The sequence below is a fragment of the Orycteropus afer genome, unplaced genomic scaffold (genome assembly GCF_000298275.1).
Source record: "Orycteropus afer afer isolate SDZICR_OR568_19922 unplaced genomic scaffold, OryAfe1.0 scaffold00085, whole genome shotgun sequence".
Classification (NCBI taxonomy): domain Eukaryota; kingdom Metazoa; phylum Chordata; class Mammalia; order Tubulidentata; family Orycteropodidae; genus Orycteropus; species Orycteropus afer.
This window is the reverse complement of record NW_006921672.1, coordinates 4,141,565-4,158,043: the sequence shown is the minus strand read 5'-3', so window position 1 is coordinate 4,158,043 and position 16,479 is coordinate 4,141,565. Positions and strand designations below refer to the sequence as shown.

General features: G+C 52.1%; 1 protein-coding gene across 1 annotated transcript in view; it reads left to right on the top strand.

Moving 5' to 3' along the window:
- The first annotated feature begins 2,999 nt into the window (after positions 1-2,999).
- The window catches only part of ITGA3 (integrin subunit alpha 3), a 33,531-nt gene continuing 20,051 nt past the window's right edge, over positions 3,000-16,479 (top strand). The window contains exons 1-4 of the mRNA XM_007941924.1: positions 3,000-3,205; positions 11,532-11,659; positions 11,983-12,062; positions 15,638-15,887. Coding sequence (XP_007940115.1) covers positions 3,000-3,205; positions 11,532-11,659; positions 11,983-12,062; positions 15,638-15,887 — 664 coding nt within the window. The remainder of the gene's footprint in view (positions 3,206-11,531; positions 11,660-11,982; positions 12,063-15,637; positions 15,888-16,479) is intronic.

Below are 16,479 nucleotides of genomic sequence, written 5' to 3'. Positions count from 1 at the left end.
CCAGTCACCCCTGCTCCCACCCCCACATTCTCTCTGGATACTCTGTTAGAGTGGAAAAACCAGCCCTCATCCCTTTCCTGCTCCCAGGCCCGGGATCGGACATGCTGGTCATTCCTGTTTGCGGTGGCCAAAGAGATAACACTTGGCATGGTGTCAGTCTGTCATCCCAGGGCTCTCAGAGCTATTTCAGATGGGACCCTTGCTCACCGTGGGTGTCTACCCTGGACCCCTGCCCCCTGGCCCTGGCTGGCTCCTCTTCTCCAGGAAGGAAGCGGATGACAAGCAGCCAGCCAAAAGGAGGGGCATACATTACCGTTCAACTTCCATCCAGGTTACCTTCCTGCTTCTTGACCCCAGACATCTATCTCCTAGACCACGAGAAAGGCTGGGTGGCTCTAAGTGTCACAGCTCGGGAACAAATGCTGTCTGAAGGGCAGACAGGGATGAGTGTCCTCTCCCCAAACACTACACAGAAAGCTGCTATCGCAGCTGTTTTTGTTTAGGTGTGTCTGGCTCTCAGACCAACAGCTGTCTAGAGTTTGTCCCTTAAAGATACAGCTGGGATCAGCAGCTTCCTTCCCCATCTCTATCTCCCACAAGCTGCGTGACCTTGGCCATCTAGGTAACCTACTGAGCCTCCATTTCCTCATAAGTTAAATGAGGATGATAATCCTGACCCCCCAACAATGCCAGGAGGATGGAATGAAAGTCAGAATATGAAATTATCATAAACTGTAAAATAAGACTCTGGACTCTTCATCTAATTCTTAATTCTTTATTCTTTTCCTTAAAGAGAGCCTCCAAGTTGTACAAGCTTCAGGTATTACCAAACCTGGATCTGTCCTGAGTATTGTACAAATGTTAATTATTAGCAGAAGTGCTTAAGAAGGGCTCCAGGGTCAGTTAACATAGAATTAGTACCCTAGCTCTATGGCTTCACCAAGTTACTTAACCTCCCACAAGTTCAGTTTCCTCATCTTTAAAATGGGTAACATGTTCCCTTCATGTTATCAGGAGGGACCAGTCCCTGAAGAAGGACATCATGTTGCGAAAACGATGAAGACTCTCAATGAGATGGATTGAGACAGTGGCTGCCACAACGGACTCAAACATAGCACCAACTGTGAGGCTGGTGCAGGACTGGGCAGTGTTTCATTCTGATGCACACAGGGTCCCTGTGAGAAGGAACTGACTTGATAGAGCTCTGGTGGTGTAATGGATAAGGCATTTGGCTGCTAAACAGAAGGTCAGCAGTTCAAACCCACCAGCTGCTCTGTGGAAGAAAGATGGGCCAACTCAATGGCAGTGAGTTTGGTTTGGTTTTTGGTTAACCACAACAATAACAGAAAAATGAAGATAACACCTCCAAGATTATTGTGAAGATTTAATTTAATGTTTGTAAAGCACTTAGCATAGTTCCTACTGTATAACTGCTTCACACATGGTATGTTTCTCTTTATTATCATAGTAAGATTAGGGCTAGAAGCTGAACTTCAAGGGAATGGACACTGAGGGCTGGACTTCTGGACCAGAATAAGAAAACATCTTTAGTCAAGAGAAAAGAAGGCTCAGAGAAAGGTGGGTCTTTGTGCTGCTATAAAGGAAATCTGAGTGAGACTTAAAGCACATAGCGACCTACTGAAGTTCCCTTCCAGTTTGATTTTTGTGCGGATAACTAGACCTTTGGGCCCCGCCCACTTCATCCACCCGGCACCACCCACTACACACCTGTGGTGGCTCGGTGTCCTCACTCAGTTTCCAAACGTTCAGCCCAAGGCTGGATGGGAGGAGGGGACCCTTGGGACTCTGCTGGGCTGGGAGTAAGAAATGGATACAATCTGGGCCAGGCTCCACCGCCATGCAGTGCGATCTAAGAAGGAAAAGGAACTTCATTTCCACACGGACAGGTTTATAAGGGCTACCGGAGGACGCAACCTTTTGGGAAAGATGCTGTCTGGTTGCCAATTATAATCAGCAACTAGCGATGTTTGTTTATTTACCATTGCTAAATATTTGTCTGGCATAGCTGGGGGACCGTTCTCGGTTGGATCAGGGTGGAGGGGTGGAGATAAATAAATCTCCATAAGGACCACCCAGAGGTTTGGTGAAAGGACAACGCCCAGAGACCGCGAGCCACCTCTTAGGGACTCACAGCGCCGCGGAAGACAGTCCAGCATTCCAGGCAGGCGCGCGCGTAGGTCGGTTCCAAGACGCGCCAACGCCGGGGCTCTCCAACGGGCCAGGTCGAGGTGGCTGCTACTGGGACGGCCTTTTCAGCAGCAGTAGCAGACGCAGCAAAAAGGCTGGACAAATCCCAAGCCCAACCCCGCCCGTCCAATTCATCTTGCTTGGGAGGCGACGCTTCCTGGGAGCAGCAAGAGGCGGGGAGGGGAAAACCAAGCCTTTAAGGGCTCCCGCACAGGTGTTTGGGGGAGTGGGCGGAGTCGCGGAAATGAGGATGAGGAGGGAGGGGGGTTGCTGCCCCTTTAAGAGGCGGTGGCCGAGCCGGGACCTTTTCTCTTTCCCCGGAAGGAAAGCAGATCTGGGCTGGGCGCGCAAGGTGGGGAGGTGCGAGGCTGGGCGTGGGGAGGCGGGGCGCGCGACGGGGGAGACCCCTCCCTCCCGCCCTTCTTGCGGTCGACCCGTCCGCGGGCCCAGATCTGCCGCCGAGCCAGCATTGAAGACGACAGCGCGGCCAAGGGGGCGCGGCTGGGACGAGCTGGGGGGCCGGGAGCCCGGGGCGAGAGGCTGTGACCCGGTGTGGGAAGGAAGCGAGAGACTAGACCCGCGGGCGGAGCAGGGGGACCCGGGAGCGCTGACCCTGAACAGACGTAAGACTGACCAGTGCAGAGGATAAGAAACTAATCAGCACCGCAGGGCGCAACGACGCAGAGGGCCCGAGTGTCCCAAGCTGCGCCGGCAGCAGGTGGAACAGGTCCTCCCTCGCAGCTCCGCGCTCTCACGCGCTCTCGCCTGGCCCCGGTCTCCCGCTCGCAGCCATGGGGCCCGGCTCCCGCCCCGCGCCTCCAGTCCCGCGCCCGTTGCTCTGCGCGCTTGCCTTGATGGTGGCCGCCGGCGGCCGCGTCGCCTCCGCCTTCAACCTGGACACCCGATTCCTGGTGGTGAAGGAGGCCGGGAACCCGGGCAGCCTCTTCGGTTACTCTGTCGCCCTCCATCGGCAAACGGAGCGGCAACAGCGCTACCTGTAAGTGAGGTTGGCGGGGGCTGGCGGGAGCATGTGTGTGTGATAGGGTGTGGATCTGGAGTAGAGTCGGAGTCTTGGGCCCGAGGATTTCCAGGCCTCCTTGGGAACGGGGTATTAAGGGGTGGAGTCCGGAGTAACCCTCTGGCTTCTGGGGTTGGGCGAGAAACTGAGGGATTAGGTATGGAGTGGGGGCAGTCATCATGTACAAGGGCTGACTGACTGGTCAGAAGGTACCTAGGCGGAGCCTCTCTGGCCTTTAGATCTCTCCTGAGAGTGGAAGTAGGGTCGTGGTCGCTGAGCCCCTTCCCATTCTGTGAACCGAGCACCGAGCATTAGCTGCTTCTTTCCAGAGCTGGGAGCTGGGGGCAAACTGCAAAGGAACACCTAGTGGGAACTTCTCTCTCCACACACATAACACCTAGAAAGAGTCTATGGGCGTATACATTCAAACCTGCCCCCTTCCCTCCTGATACCTCGAATTGAGTCTGTGGCCACACCCTCTGCAGAGCCAGACTAGACAGCCTCCTCCACTGCCTGGCGGTTGGAAGGTGAGGTGATGGGTGAGTCTGGGCCGTTGGAACTGTCAAAGCCCTCAAGCTCACGCTGACCTCTTGAGGTTGTGAGGAGTAGTGGAGAGGAGGGGCTGCCTCAACTTCTGCTCTCTGTCCTGCTTCCTCCCCAGCAGTGGCCGCTGTCCCCACTGGACATCTTCCCCACATTCCACAGATTCATGTTGAATCTTCAACCCTGAGTGTGTTTGTTTGGGTTTGAAGAGGGAAATGGTGTTTTTCTCTTTCTTCTGGTCTCCTTCCCCAACAGCTGCAAGAAGAAGAGGGAGGAGCTAGGCATAGGGAAGGGAGGAGAAGGAGATAACATCCAGCTGCTCAGGTCTCCATTCCCACCACACAGACACACATGCATACATGTGCACACATGGGCACACATGCACACACATATATACATGCATGCCTAGAGGGACTTGTCTAGGACTCGGAGATTTCTCTGCTGAGGTTGGCAATTGAGGGACAAGGGCAGCTAGAGGAAGTGAGGATGCCCAGAGAAGGACAGTGGTTAGGATAGGACAGGCAGTCTTCACCCAACTCTTTGGGCTGGGTGAGCTGGCAGGAGTCTGCCCCTTCCTCACCTCTGACCTCTCTGAGCGAGAGGATGTGGTAAGATCAAGGGTGCCTTGCAATCCCTCCCAGCTCTGCCTAGAGCCTGCAGAACTTGAGGAACTTGGAAAGTTCAAAGTCCAAGCTCTGCCGAGCTTTGGCCACTGCCCTGTGAGTCCAGCCCCTGCTCAGCCTGCCTACCTGGACTTAGCCTTAACTCCACCTGACTTCTGCTGAAGCAGTGGCCACCACACCCTTCCCAGCTTGGCCCCGGTAGCTGTAGTCTGGCCTTGGAGACCCTAAGTGACCATCAGCATAAGTTTCTATGTTGGTGCTCTCTCTATTCCAGATCAGAAAAATATTTTATTTGACTTAATGCTGAATCTACATGATATAAGGAAACATCGTGTAAAGAAATCAGACTGGGAAGCACAAAATCAGACTATAAATGATTCTATACGTACCCCCTTTGCTATGTGACCTTGAGCAAGATATTTCCCTTCTCTGGGCCAATTTTCCCCAAAGAGGTGTTGCACCTGGATCCATATGCTCCTTCCTACGTCTTTTGTCCTGTTAGAGGCAACTTGGCATCATGGATAGAGAAGAGGCTTGGGAGTCCCACTGCCAGTGACCTGTCTGGGGTTTGTCACTAATACCTAAGCCTCATCTGTGTGTGTGTGTGCATGTGTGTGTGAGTGAGATGGTGGAGGAACAGCCCACCTTTATGGGGTGATAGCAGATGTCACCATAACTTTTCAGAAGTGGATTCCCAGGCCTTCCTTCTGAAGCACTTCTGGTTGTGTTTGAACCACCAACCTTTCACTTAATAGCCCAGCACTTAACTATTCCTCATGGGTGATGGTGTTCTTGTGTATGCCATCAAGTTGATTTTAACTCATAGCAACTCTATGTGACAGAGAACTGCCCCATGGGGTTTTCTAGGCTGTAATCTTTATAAGAACAATTTACCAGGTCTTTCTCCTGTGGAGCCTCTGGGTGGATTTGAACACCAACTTTTCAGTCAGTAGCTGAGGTGATAGTGTAGTTTAATGAGATAATGTGTGTAAGAGGCTTTTAATAGCCCACATCTCCTATGTCAAGGCCAAGACCCTAATGCACTCCCATCACTCATGGACCCCACCAAGGTGACTGAGCAGAGGAGTTCTCCTTTTTTTCCTGGAGGTCTAGAGAGAGGAGCTAGACCTGCCAAAAGCCCAGAAGATTCTAAAGCTGATAGGTTGATGCCTTCTGAACCTCTGAGAGGCAGGCAGTTCTAGGTAGAGTTCTGAGTACTCCCTTGGGTAACCTCAATGTTTCCCAGGAGTAGTTCTGTATCTTGGCCCATCTCACTGAATTCTGTCCCTTAGCCCTTTGGGAGAGCCAGCTGGGCATAGCTGGACTTAGCTGCAGTCAGCTGTGTAGCCAGATGTGAACAGCTGCTTGAGTATAAGTCAAACTGCAGCCTCATCTTCTGTTAGTCTCAAGATTCCTTGGGAAAAGGGGGAGAGCTCAGGGTCCTGAGCAGGCTTGCAGTTGGGGCTAATAGGTTTTCAGGAGATGCAGGGACCTCTGAAAATATATGCAAAATTATGCATGTTGGTGCATTCTTCTGGTTGTGGTGGGAACGCAATTTCCCTCATATTCTCTCAGGAGGCCTTGTTCCAGAAATGTTTGAAACCTCATGTGGCCCCTCTCCGCTACTCTGTCTCCTTCACCTCTGAACTGGGGCTCCCTGACCATGACACAAGAGACTCACCCCAATCCAGGCCCCATCTCCCAGTCTCTGGGCGTGGAGCAGGGCCAAGGACTGAGATGCAGCGAGCTTCTTGGGGCGAGGGATGGGGACCTCTGGGGAATGAGAGGGACTGTTCCTCAGAGAAGTAGTTAGTGACTCCCTATAAGCAGTTGCTCTGGGAATCCAGGTGTTCTGGTTTGGCCTGACCTCTTAGGCTATGTGGGATACTTCTGAGCCGTTTCTCCCTCTCATCCCTGCCTGGAAGTGAGTGTGTCTGGAAAGCCTGGGGGCAGGGGTGGCTGCGGCTCCTGGAAGATGAGGTCATGCCTGAGGTAGACAGGAGCCAGGCTTATGTGCTGTGCTCTCCCAAAACATGTTTCCCTGGGCAGGGCGAGACCTGGCATCCTCTGAGGCTCGTGCCGTGCAGAAATGGGCCCAGCAGCTTTGGCTGCGGGCAGAAGGGCTTTATATGTGGCATCCTTTCTCTCTAACCAGTCCAGGCCAAGGGCCTCTCAATTGGGTAGGAGGTTGGGGAACCTTATCTTGTAGGAAAAAAAGTAAAAGGAGTTTGGTCAGAACTCTTCTGCAAAGGCAGAAGAGAGAGCTCCCCTGCTGAAGAGAGATTGAGGTTAGATGATAAGAACTTTCTTTCTTTTTTTTTTTCAAAAAGAAAACCACACTCGTTGCCATCAAGTTGATTCTGACTCAAAGTAATGACCCTCTTTGGGTTTCTGAAATAGATTGCCCCATCTTCCTTCTGTGGAGCAGCTGGTGGGTTTGAACTGCCAAACTTCTGGTTAGCAGTCAAATGCCTTAGGCACCACACCACCAGAGCTCCAAGAGGAAGTTCCTAAAGGGTCAAATATAGGGAGGAAAAAAGTACTAAAAATCCAGGGAGAGGGAAAAGAAATGGAAAAAACATCCTTGTTCTGTTTTATTGGAGGTTTGGGCCAAGACCTTTCTCCTGTCTTTTCTCATTCCCTCACTCCCTTAGCTTGTTGAGGGCTGAGTCACCCCTGGAGAGAGGGGGCTGGTTGGGCAGTATAAGGAGGTATAGTGGGAGGACCAAAAGACTGCAGTTTCTGCTACCATAGGAGCAGCCTCTGGGGAGATGGCTAATTTGGGAAGCAGGATTGGCACCGAGCTGGGATCCAGGCATAGGCGAGCTGCCCCCTCCTCCCTGGGGCTCAGGGCTGGAGCAGGCCCAGGTGGGAGGAGAACTTGGGAGGGGACTAGGGACCTGGGGAGGAAGGTATGGGGGGACCATTGGCCTGAATGCTGGGTCCTCTTTGCACCCCCCCCACACACACACCTTTTCTTAAGCCAAGTTAACAGAAAGTCTTCCCATTAGAACCCCCAGGCACCTCCCTGAGGGGAGGCAAGAAGTCTGGGAAATTGAATCTTAATAGGCTGTTTCTCTGAGCATTGCCCACCAGTGTCCCTCTGGGAAGCCTTCTCGTTAGGGCAAGCTGACCTGGTGCCCACAGCTCTCCTGGGCCCCAGTCCCCAGCCTTCTCCAATTCTACTACATTTTACTGGGCTGTTTCATTAGCTTTGAACTGCCCTGGGAGAAGTGATGGTGCAGGGCTGAGCAGCCCAGAGCTCTGGGGGCTCCCCAGGGACCAGGACGGGCTGTCTGGCTGGAGCCAAAGGAGAGGGTAAAGAGGTAGCTGTTTGGAAGCTCTTGAGAGGTCCTTTCACCCATTCCTTTGCCTCCAGGGTCCCTCCTTGATACCACCCAGACCAGCTTGACGTAGGAGAGGGATAATCTTTTCTTTTTTCCCAGATCCAGGCAAAGCCTCCCTCCGTTTAGCGTCCCTCCTTACTGCTGCTGGGAGGATGGGCTCAGTGGTGGTCTGGGAGTCAATTTCTGGATTCTGATCTGAACCAGACCCGACAGCAGGTAGCAGAAGTGTTTATTTGCATATTAATCTACATAGTATTTGCATGTAAGTAAGGTCCCTCTAAGGCACTCTAACCAGAAGGCTGGCGGTTCAAACCCACCAGCCACTCCTCGGAAGGAAGATGGAGCAATCTACTTCTGTAATGGTATCACTTTGGAAACCCAAGGAGGGGTTGCTATGAGTTGGGTCTGACTCGAGCGCACATCTCAACAACAACAAAGGCACTCTAGTGGCAAGTGTTTAAAGCAGTCAGTTGTTAACCAAAAGGTCACCCATTTGACCATTCCAACCCACCAGTCACTCCACTCTGAGGGAGAAGGATGAGTCAGTCTGCTTCCTAAAAGATCTACAGCCTTGAAAATCCTATAGGGCAGCTATGAAGGAGCTCTGGTGGTGTAGTGCCTAAGGAAGTTGAAACCCACCAGCCACTCCGAGGAAAGAAGATGGGGCATTCTACTTCCATAAAGATTTACTGCTTCAGAAACCCAATGGAGGGTCTCTGTGAGTCAGAATCAACTCTATGGCAGTGGGTTTGTTTTTGGCTCTTTTTTGGTTCCTCTGCCCTATAGGGTGGGTATGAGTTGGAATGGACTCCATGTCAGTGGATTTGGTTTGGTTTTAAGGTCCCTCTCATCCTCTAAATTCTCTAGCCTCCAGCCACACACACCTGGCTGTGGCTGGAGGGAGCTGGACCTGACACTGTCTCCACAGCCGCCTTCCCCCATCCGTGCGCAGTCCTCTGGCTGTAGACCCATTGGATGCTGGGCTGGGAGCCAGAGGGCCTTAAAGGGCCTCTGAGCGGGCCAAGTAGGAGCTAAAAATACTCTATGGGGGGTGGGGGGCTCCCTGTGGGAAGGGAAGGGCCTAGGATATGGGGCTGGAACTTGGGCCCTGGCCCTGCTGCACCCTCCATCAGCAGGCACAAAGCTGAGGAAGGGCTAGGGAAGGGCATAGGTGATAAGGGCATTTCTCTCAGCCCACTTCCCATTCACATCCAGCTCTGCCTGCTCAGTGCCCCAGGAGGCTGAGGCACAGGGGCTCAGCCTTCCCCTCCTGCCTGAACAACTTGGGCAGGGCAGCAGCAGCAGCAGCAGCAGCCGCAGGGGCAGACACTTCATTGCATCAAATGCCCTGGAATGCAATCCGGGCTCCCCAGGAGCCCCCTCAGCCACTGAGGCTAGACCCCATCAAGCCAGCTCCTGCCAAATCTGAGCACACTGCTGTCCCCCTTCTCCCTCAAATGAGTCTAGTGGCTAATGTCCACCAGCCCCACCTTAGTGATTGTGAAAGGCTGACTTAGGTCCCATCCTCTGCTCCCTGGAAACAACTGAACTAGTCTGTTCTTTTTCTCTGCTCTGGGTTTCCTAACCTGGTGGGCAGAGATCCCTGGAAGGAGTCCAAGGGCTATGCTAGGGCTAGTCCCTGTGCCATAAGAAACCAGAACCACAGTGCTCGCACTGGCCATGGCTTCATAGACCCAGAGTCCTTGCACAGAATGAACCCATTTGTTCTCCAAACAACCCTGGAGATTGTGCGACAGCTGCTGTCCCTGTTTTACAGATGAGGCACTCAAGGCTAAAGAGGAAAGGAGACCACTCCTTGATGCAGAACAAATCCTAGAACCAGGTGTTGTTTTCCTATAGGCCTGGTGCTTCCTTCTCTCATGTGTCAGGAGTGCCAGTGGGTGGATATCCATGGGTGGCCAGGCACTCTCCTCAGCCCAGACAAAGGGTGACTAACGGGGCCTGGCTTCCTTGCTGGTCCCGACCCAGCCTCCCTGACTGGCACTCCTAACACTGCCCTCCTTGCAGAAGCTGTACCCTGCTCCCAGGAACACTTCCCCAGGGTGAGGACTGAGCCTCAGATGTGAGGTGCAGACAGAGGCCCCTCTCTCTTCCCAGCACCCCCAGGCAGTGCATTCCTGACATCCATTGGGCGGAGGCACCCCAGGCCCCAGCATGTCCAGGCCCTGCCCTGCTCACTCCCAGCAACCCTCACTCACAGGGCCCAGGCGGGAGCTGCAGGCAGGCTGTGGCACAGCACTGCCACGACTCTGGCAGGAGGCCTTGAGGCCAGGTTTTGAGCTGGAAGTCTCAGGATGATGGCATTACTGGGCCCGAGTGGGGAGAGACCTGGGTTAGGTCCACCAGGATAGAGGTGGGAGGGCAGGGGAAGGTCCTAGAAGAACCCTGAGAGGCTGCAGAGAGAGAGCAGGGATGGTGGGTAAATCTAGATTCTCCAACTATGGGTGGACAGTATTTGGAGTGCATGTTAAGTATGCATGTCCTGGATGATGGGAAAATTTGGGAGTAGATAAGGATGATGGTTGAGCACCATGATGAACATAACTGATGTCATTGAACTATATGTTTGAAGACGATTGAAATGGCAATGTTTTGCTACATATATATTTACTACAATTAAAAAAAAAAAAAACTTAGGGGAAAAAAAAAGGTCCCAGGACTCCACCCCAGCTCCCATCCATGGACTGAGGAATTTGCCTTTTTAACAAATATCTGATAACAAGGATGTCTGATTTGGGTGGTCCACGCACTGTCCTTTGAGATATAATTTCAAAGCTTATGCCCTGCTTCCCCCCACCCCAGTCACCACTCTAGGATAGGATAAGTTGTTAGGGCAATGGCTTCCTGCTGGGGCCAGAGTCCTCAGCACCCTTATGGGGACTTGTAGTCCGTGTCCCTAAAAATAGGCTCTGGGCAGACTAGAGGGAAGATGGTAGTCCTTGCCCAGCTCCACCCTCATGCCCAGCCCCTGGGAATTCTGCCTTGGGGCCACATTGTCCAAAGTGTCGGGTGCCCACCCTGTACCTTGTGGTCCTGTCTCCAGGTAGGGGAGGAGGGCTGGTGCCCACCCAGATCACTTAGGAGCTCAGGTGTCCTCAATCTAAGTTTCAAATGGCTTAGCAAGGAAGGACTCAGACATAGGATAACTCACCCTACCCCCTCACAAAGTTCTCCCCTCGGGCCTCCCTGGCATTTGAACCCTGTGCCAAAATTCCTCCAGTCTTACTCTCTTCCGATCTACCTTCATCTTAGAGGCCAAAGCATTCCTTTCCAAACACAAATCTGACCTTGTCACTCTCTTGCTTAAAATTCCTCCGTGATTCCCACAAGGCCCTTCCCGCCCAGCCTCTGTCCCTCTCTGAGGTTCCTGGCTACAGCTATCTGCAGGGCCTTGCAGATCTCTGAATCACCCTGCTTCCTCATGCTTCCTGGCCCTTGCACGTGCTATACCTTTTCCCAAAGCGCCCTTTCTCCCCTTCTTCACCTGGTGGACCCTAGTCCTCTTCCTCAGTCTGGGGCCATCTCCTCTGGGGCCTCTCTGGTTGCTCCCCTTTCATGGGGCATGTCTTGTGGTTGTCTGTTTCTTTGCCTGCCTTCCCCTACACTGGCCACTCTATGAAGGCAGGAATTGGGGTCCAGTCATCCCTACACTTCCAGAGCCTGCCACAGAGCCAGGCACAGAGCAGGTGCTCGTAAACACACTATGAACAGCAGTTGTTTGAAAGGGGCCATGCAGAGACTGAGCCCAGCCTCCATGCCTCCTCCCCCCAGGCTCCTGGCTGGTGCCCCCCGAGACCTTGCTGTGGCTGATGGCTACACCAACCGGACCGGTGCTGTATACCTGTGCCCACTCACTGCCCTCAAGGATGACTGTGAGCGGATGGACATCAAGGAGAAAAGTGAGGGGAAGGGCAGGGACCAGGGCTGGGTCAGGTAGAGGAGGCAGCACAGAGAAAAGGACCAGAAGAATGATCAGGCTGGCTTGTGCAGCTTCTAGTCACTTCTTGTCCATCTGGGAAGAGGGAGCCTGAGTGGAAAGTGGAACCCAGTGGGATTTATGGGATTTGTGGAGTCAAACAAATGATGGCCTGGGAAAGGAGGTGAGGAGGGCTGCCCTGGTGGAACAGAGGGTCCAAGAGGGACCAGCCCCTGCACCGTGGAGGCTCTGGGCACTGGGAACATGGGGCGAGGTGCCCTGGATCATGATTCCTTCTGTGCACAGGTGACCCTGATCATCACATCATTGAGGACATGTGGCTTGGGGTGACTGTGGCCAGCCAGGGCCCTGCAGGCAGAGTCCTGGTAAGTGGGCACTAATTGCTGGCTCCCCGCTTCCACCCCCAGCCCTCTTCCTCATGTCCCAGCACCTGGAGAGGGAAGCAGAGGGCTGGAGAGGGGTCCTTCAGTTGTGTGCTGGAGCCTTGACGAGTGCCCCTTTCTGTGGCCCTGTCTGTCCTTGCGTGGTCTTCGGCTGTACAACTCAACAGGCGTGTGTCCCTTGCTCTCTGAGCTCCTGGGAGTTGTAGGGGGGCAGGGTTCTGGCATCCTCCCAGGGCGGGTACAGCCTGGGTCCTGTCTGAATCACCCACTTCCTCCCCACCCCCACCCTGGGTGCTCACCCATCGTGGGAACGAACTAAGGGAACTGCAAGGAGGAAAGGGCAGAGAGGGCCTCGGGCACTCAGCCCTGGCCGGCCCTCCTTCCTGGGAGGCGGGCAAGCGGGTGGGTGGACGGAAGAAACACAGCCCTGCTGACCGATGCTCACCCGGGTCTGCTTTATGGCCACTCCCAGCTGTCAGTTGTCACCTCCTGCCTGTATTCTTCAGGACAGGCCCCTGCACTCTCAATTTGAGTTGTAGAAGGACAATTGTTTGTTCATTTCTTTGATATAAAACTTATATACAGCAAAATGCAGATTTTGTTTCAGTGAGTATTGACAAATACATACATACTTGGGTAAGCAACACCCATTAAAGATATAGCATATTACATTACTCTAGAATGTTCTCTTGTGCTCCCTTCTAGTCAGTCACCCATCCCAGTAGCCACTGTGTTGGGATCTCTGTCACCTTTGGGTGCTGTTTTAAGATCTGGGGTTACATTGGTTCACCAATGCCTTTTGAAGACCCCTGTATGGGGTATGCCATTTGAGACTGGTTCTAGATCCTGGGTTCTTAAGCAGTTGTCTGCCCACCCATCCATCCATTCATTGAAGAAATGTTTAATGAGTACCTACTGTGTGAAGGAGGTCTGGTGGTACAGTGCCAAAGGCATTTGACTGCTAACCAGAAGGTTGGCGGTTCAAACACATCAGCCACTCCACAGAAGGAAGATGAGGCAATCTACTTCCGTAAAGATTTACCACCTTGGAATCCCAATGGGAATCACTTAAGTCTGAATTGACTCTATGGCAGTGGGTTTGAGTTTTTTCTTACCTACTGTGTGCCAAGCACTGTGCTGGCTCTGGAGACTCAGAAGTGGCTCTGGGAAGTATCACAGTCAGATGAAGACGCAAAAACAAGTAAACAAGAACGAAGCTTGGTTCTGGGATTTGCCTGACTGACCCCAGCCTGTTTTAAAGGAGCACTGGTGGACAGCAGTTAAGCGTTTGGCTGCTAACCCATATGTTGGAACCCACCAGTTGCTCTGAGGGAGAAAAGAACTGGTGATCTGCTCCTGTGAAGATTATGGCTGGGGAACCACATGGGGCAGTTGTACTCTGCCCATAGAGTTAATGTGAGTCAGAGCTGACTCAATGGCACACAACCACCACAGTCAGGTTACAAAACTCTCTGTCCCTTGGTTTCTTTACCTGTAAAGACAACAGTCGCCATGGAGTTGATTCCGACTCATGGTGACCCATCCTGTGGATGTGAGAATAGAGCTGAGCTCTATAGGGTTATCAATGGCTAATTTTTTAGAATCAGCTGCTGTCTGGTTACCTAGTGCTGCTCTGACAGGAATACACCACAAATGGGATGGCCTTAAACAGGAGTTTATTCTTACAATTTGGAAGCTTTAAGTCCAAGTTCAAAGTGCCAGGCTCTAGGGGCTGGGTGAAAGCCAGATTCAGCTCTGCCCCCTGCTCCCAGCCCACTGGAGCTAGAGGCGTTTTTTTCACTCAGACAGCTGCTGGCTGCTGAGGCTGAGAAGCCCCAAGGTTAACAAGTAAAAAGGCACAGTCCCGATGTTACCAAACCACACGGCAGGCCATTAACTTAAGTCCATTCTAAGTCCCAAGGTCGGCAGAGCATAGCAGGCTGCTGAGCAACGACACAGCTACATGCAGGGTCCAAGCATGTCATAGGCTAGAGACCATTCCCAAAGGCTTTTCCTTATATACAGGAAGCAGACCACATACCCAAAGGCATGGGTATGTGATAGATCCCACCATGGAGGTGATTGCCAGTCTCATCATGGGGAATAACTACTACCAGCTGCCCAGCCAGTCAACCAGGCCCAGCCAAGTTAACACACAAACATAACCACCACAGCTGCTAAAACCTAAGTGTTGGTGGTTTGAACCCACCCAGTGGCTCCATGGAAGAAAGGCCTGGAAAACTGCTTCCATAAAGATGGCAGCCAAGAAAACTCTGTGGGGCAGTTCTGCTCTATAATATGTGGGGTTGCCACAAATCGGGGTCAACTCAAAGACAGCTAACAGCCACAACAGACCACCAGCTCTTTCTTCTGAGATGACCCTGGGTGGACTCGAACCTCCAGTCTTCCAGTTGGCAGCTGAGTGTGTTTGTACCACGCAGGGACCCCTCCCCCAGCAGAGGGGAAATGGTGGTTTAGTGGTAGAATCCTCCTTCCTTGTGAGAGACCCAGGTTCGTTTCCCAGACAGTGTACCTCATTGCCTCCCAGCTGATCATGGGGATGGCTCAGGACCGTGAATCAGGTACCAACTCAACTACAGCTAACGCAGCAACAGATGTGGGATATTAAGATGGGGGATGTTCTAAGCTCTCTGTGCCTTGGTCTCCTTATCTGTAAAATGGGAAAATAATTGTCCCCACTCCAAAGAGTTGTTAGGAGGCTTAAGGGTCAATATGTGAAAAGAGCTGAGAATTGTATATGGTAAACTCACTGCCATCGAGTCAATTCTGACTCATAGTGACCCTTTAGGGCAGAGTAGAACTACCCCGTAGGGTTTGCAAGACTGTAAATCTTTACAGAAGCAGACTGCCTAATTTTTCTCCCATGGAGCTGCTGGTGGGTTGGAATCTGAACTTTTGGCTACCAGCTGAATTCTCTTAACCACTGCACCACCAGAGCTCCTTGTACATGGTGAGCATTCAGTAAATGTTAGCTGCTGTGACTATTATTATTGATTACTATTATTATTACTTTAACAATGATGTTTTCATTGAGAGGAAAGAATCTTCAAGGGACAGAGAAACAAGTTCCCTGGTCTGCTCTGTAACTAGCTCCTTTTAGCCTCGTGAACCTATACCCTCACCCGTTACCAAGATGTCTAGGCCACTCTCACATCCTTTTACTTCCCAAAAAGTGTTCCCAACCTTCAGAGCAGATTTCTGAAGTAGTGCCTAAGGCATTTGACTGCTAACCAGAAGGCTGGTGGTTCAAACCCATGAGCCACTCCTTGGAAAGAAGACTGGGCGATCTACTTCCATAAAGATACCGCCTTGGAAACCCAAGACAGGGTCTCTATGAGTCAGAACCAACTCAACAGCACTGAGTTTGGTTTTTGGATTGGAAGAAAGCCATACAGGCATCACTGTGGGACGAAAGAGAAGCCAGGAGACCTCTTCCAACTCCTGTCCCACAAAGCTGGAGGTGCACAGGGCAAAGGAAACAGTTGGCCCTGGGGTCCCTATTGTAGGCTTAGGCTGTGTGTGTTGGGGGTCCCCAGGTCTGCGCCCACCGCTACACCCAGGTGCTGTGGTCGGGGACGGATGACCAGCGGCGCATGGTGGGCAAGTGCTACGTGCGGGGCAATGACCTTGAGCTGGACTCCAGTGATGACTGGCAGACCTACCACAACGAGATGTGCAACAGCAACACCGACTACCTGGAGACGGGCATGTGCCAGCTGGGCACCAGTGGTGGCTTCACCCAGAGCACTGTGTACTTCGGGGCGCCCGGTGCCTACAACTGGAAAGGTGGGGGTCGTGGTGGAGGGGAGAAGGAACAGAGACAACCTAGCTGCTGGGCAGCTGACTCAGACCCTCTATACTAAGCGCAGAAGATGTGGGCCCTCTTGCCAATATCAAAACCACCACTATTGCTACTATTGTAAAGCACCTACTCTGTGCCAGGGCTTTACACCTATTATCTTAATTAATCTTTATAGTAATGTTATGAGGCAAGTATTATTATACCCATTTTGCAGAAAAGAAAATTGAGCCTTTAATTGAATAAATAGCAGTACGCTATGAAACTTAACATTTCAGTTCCATAAAATGAACCTTTAATTAAGTAAATAACAGTAAATTATGAAACCAGAATTGAAACTCAGATCCAGACAACTCCAGTTTAACCATTTTAAAATGTTTCATGAAAGTAGAACATGTTCCTAGTACAGCAATGTATTATTTCCAGGGTTGCCATAATAAATTACCACAAACCGAGTGGCTTAAAACAACAGAATTTTATTCTCCCACAGTTCAGGCGGCCGGAAGTCCCATATCAAGGTATCAGCAGGCCATGCTCTCTCCAAAGGCCTGAGGGGAAGATCTGTTCCAGGCCTGTCTC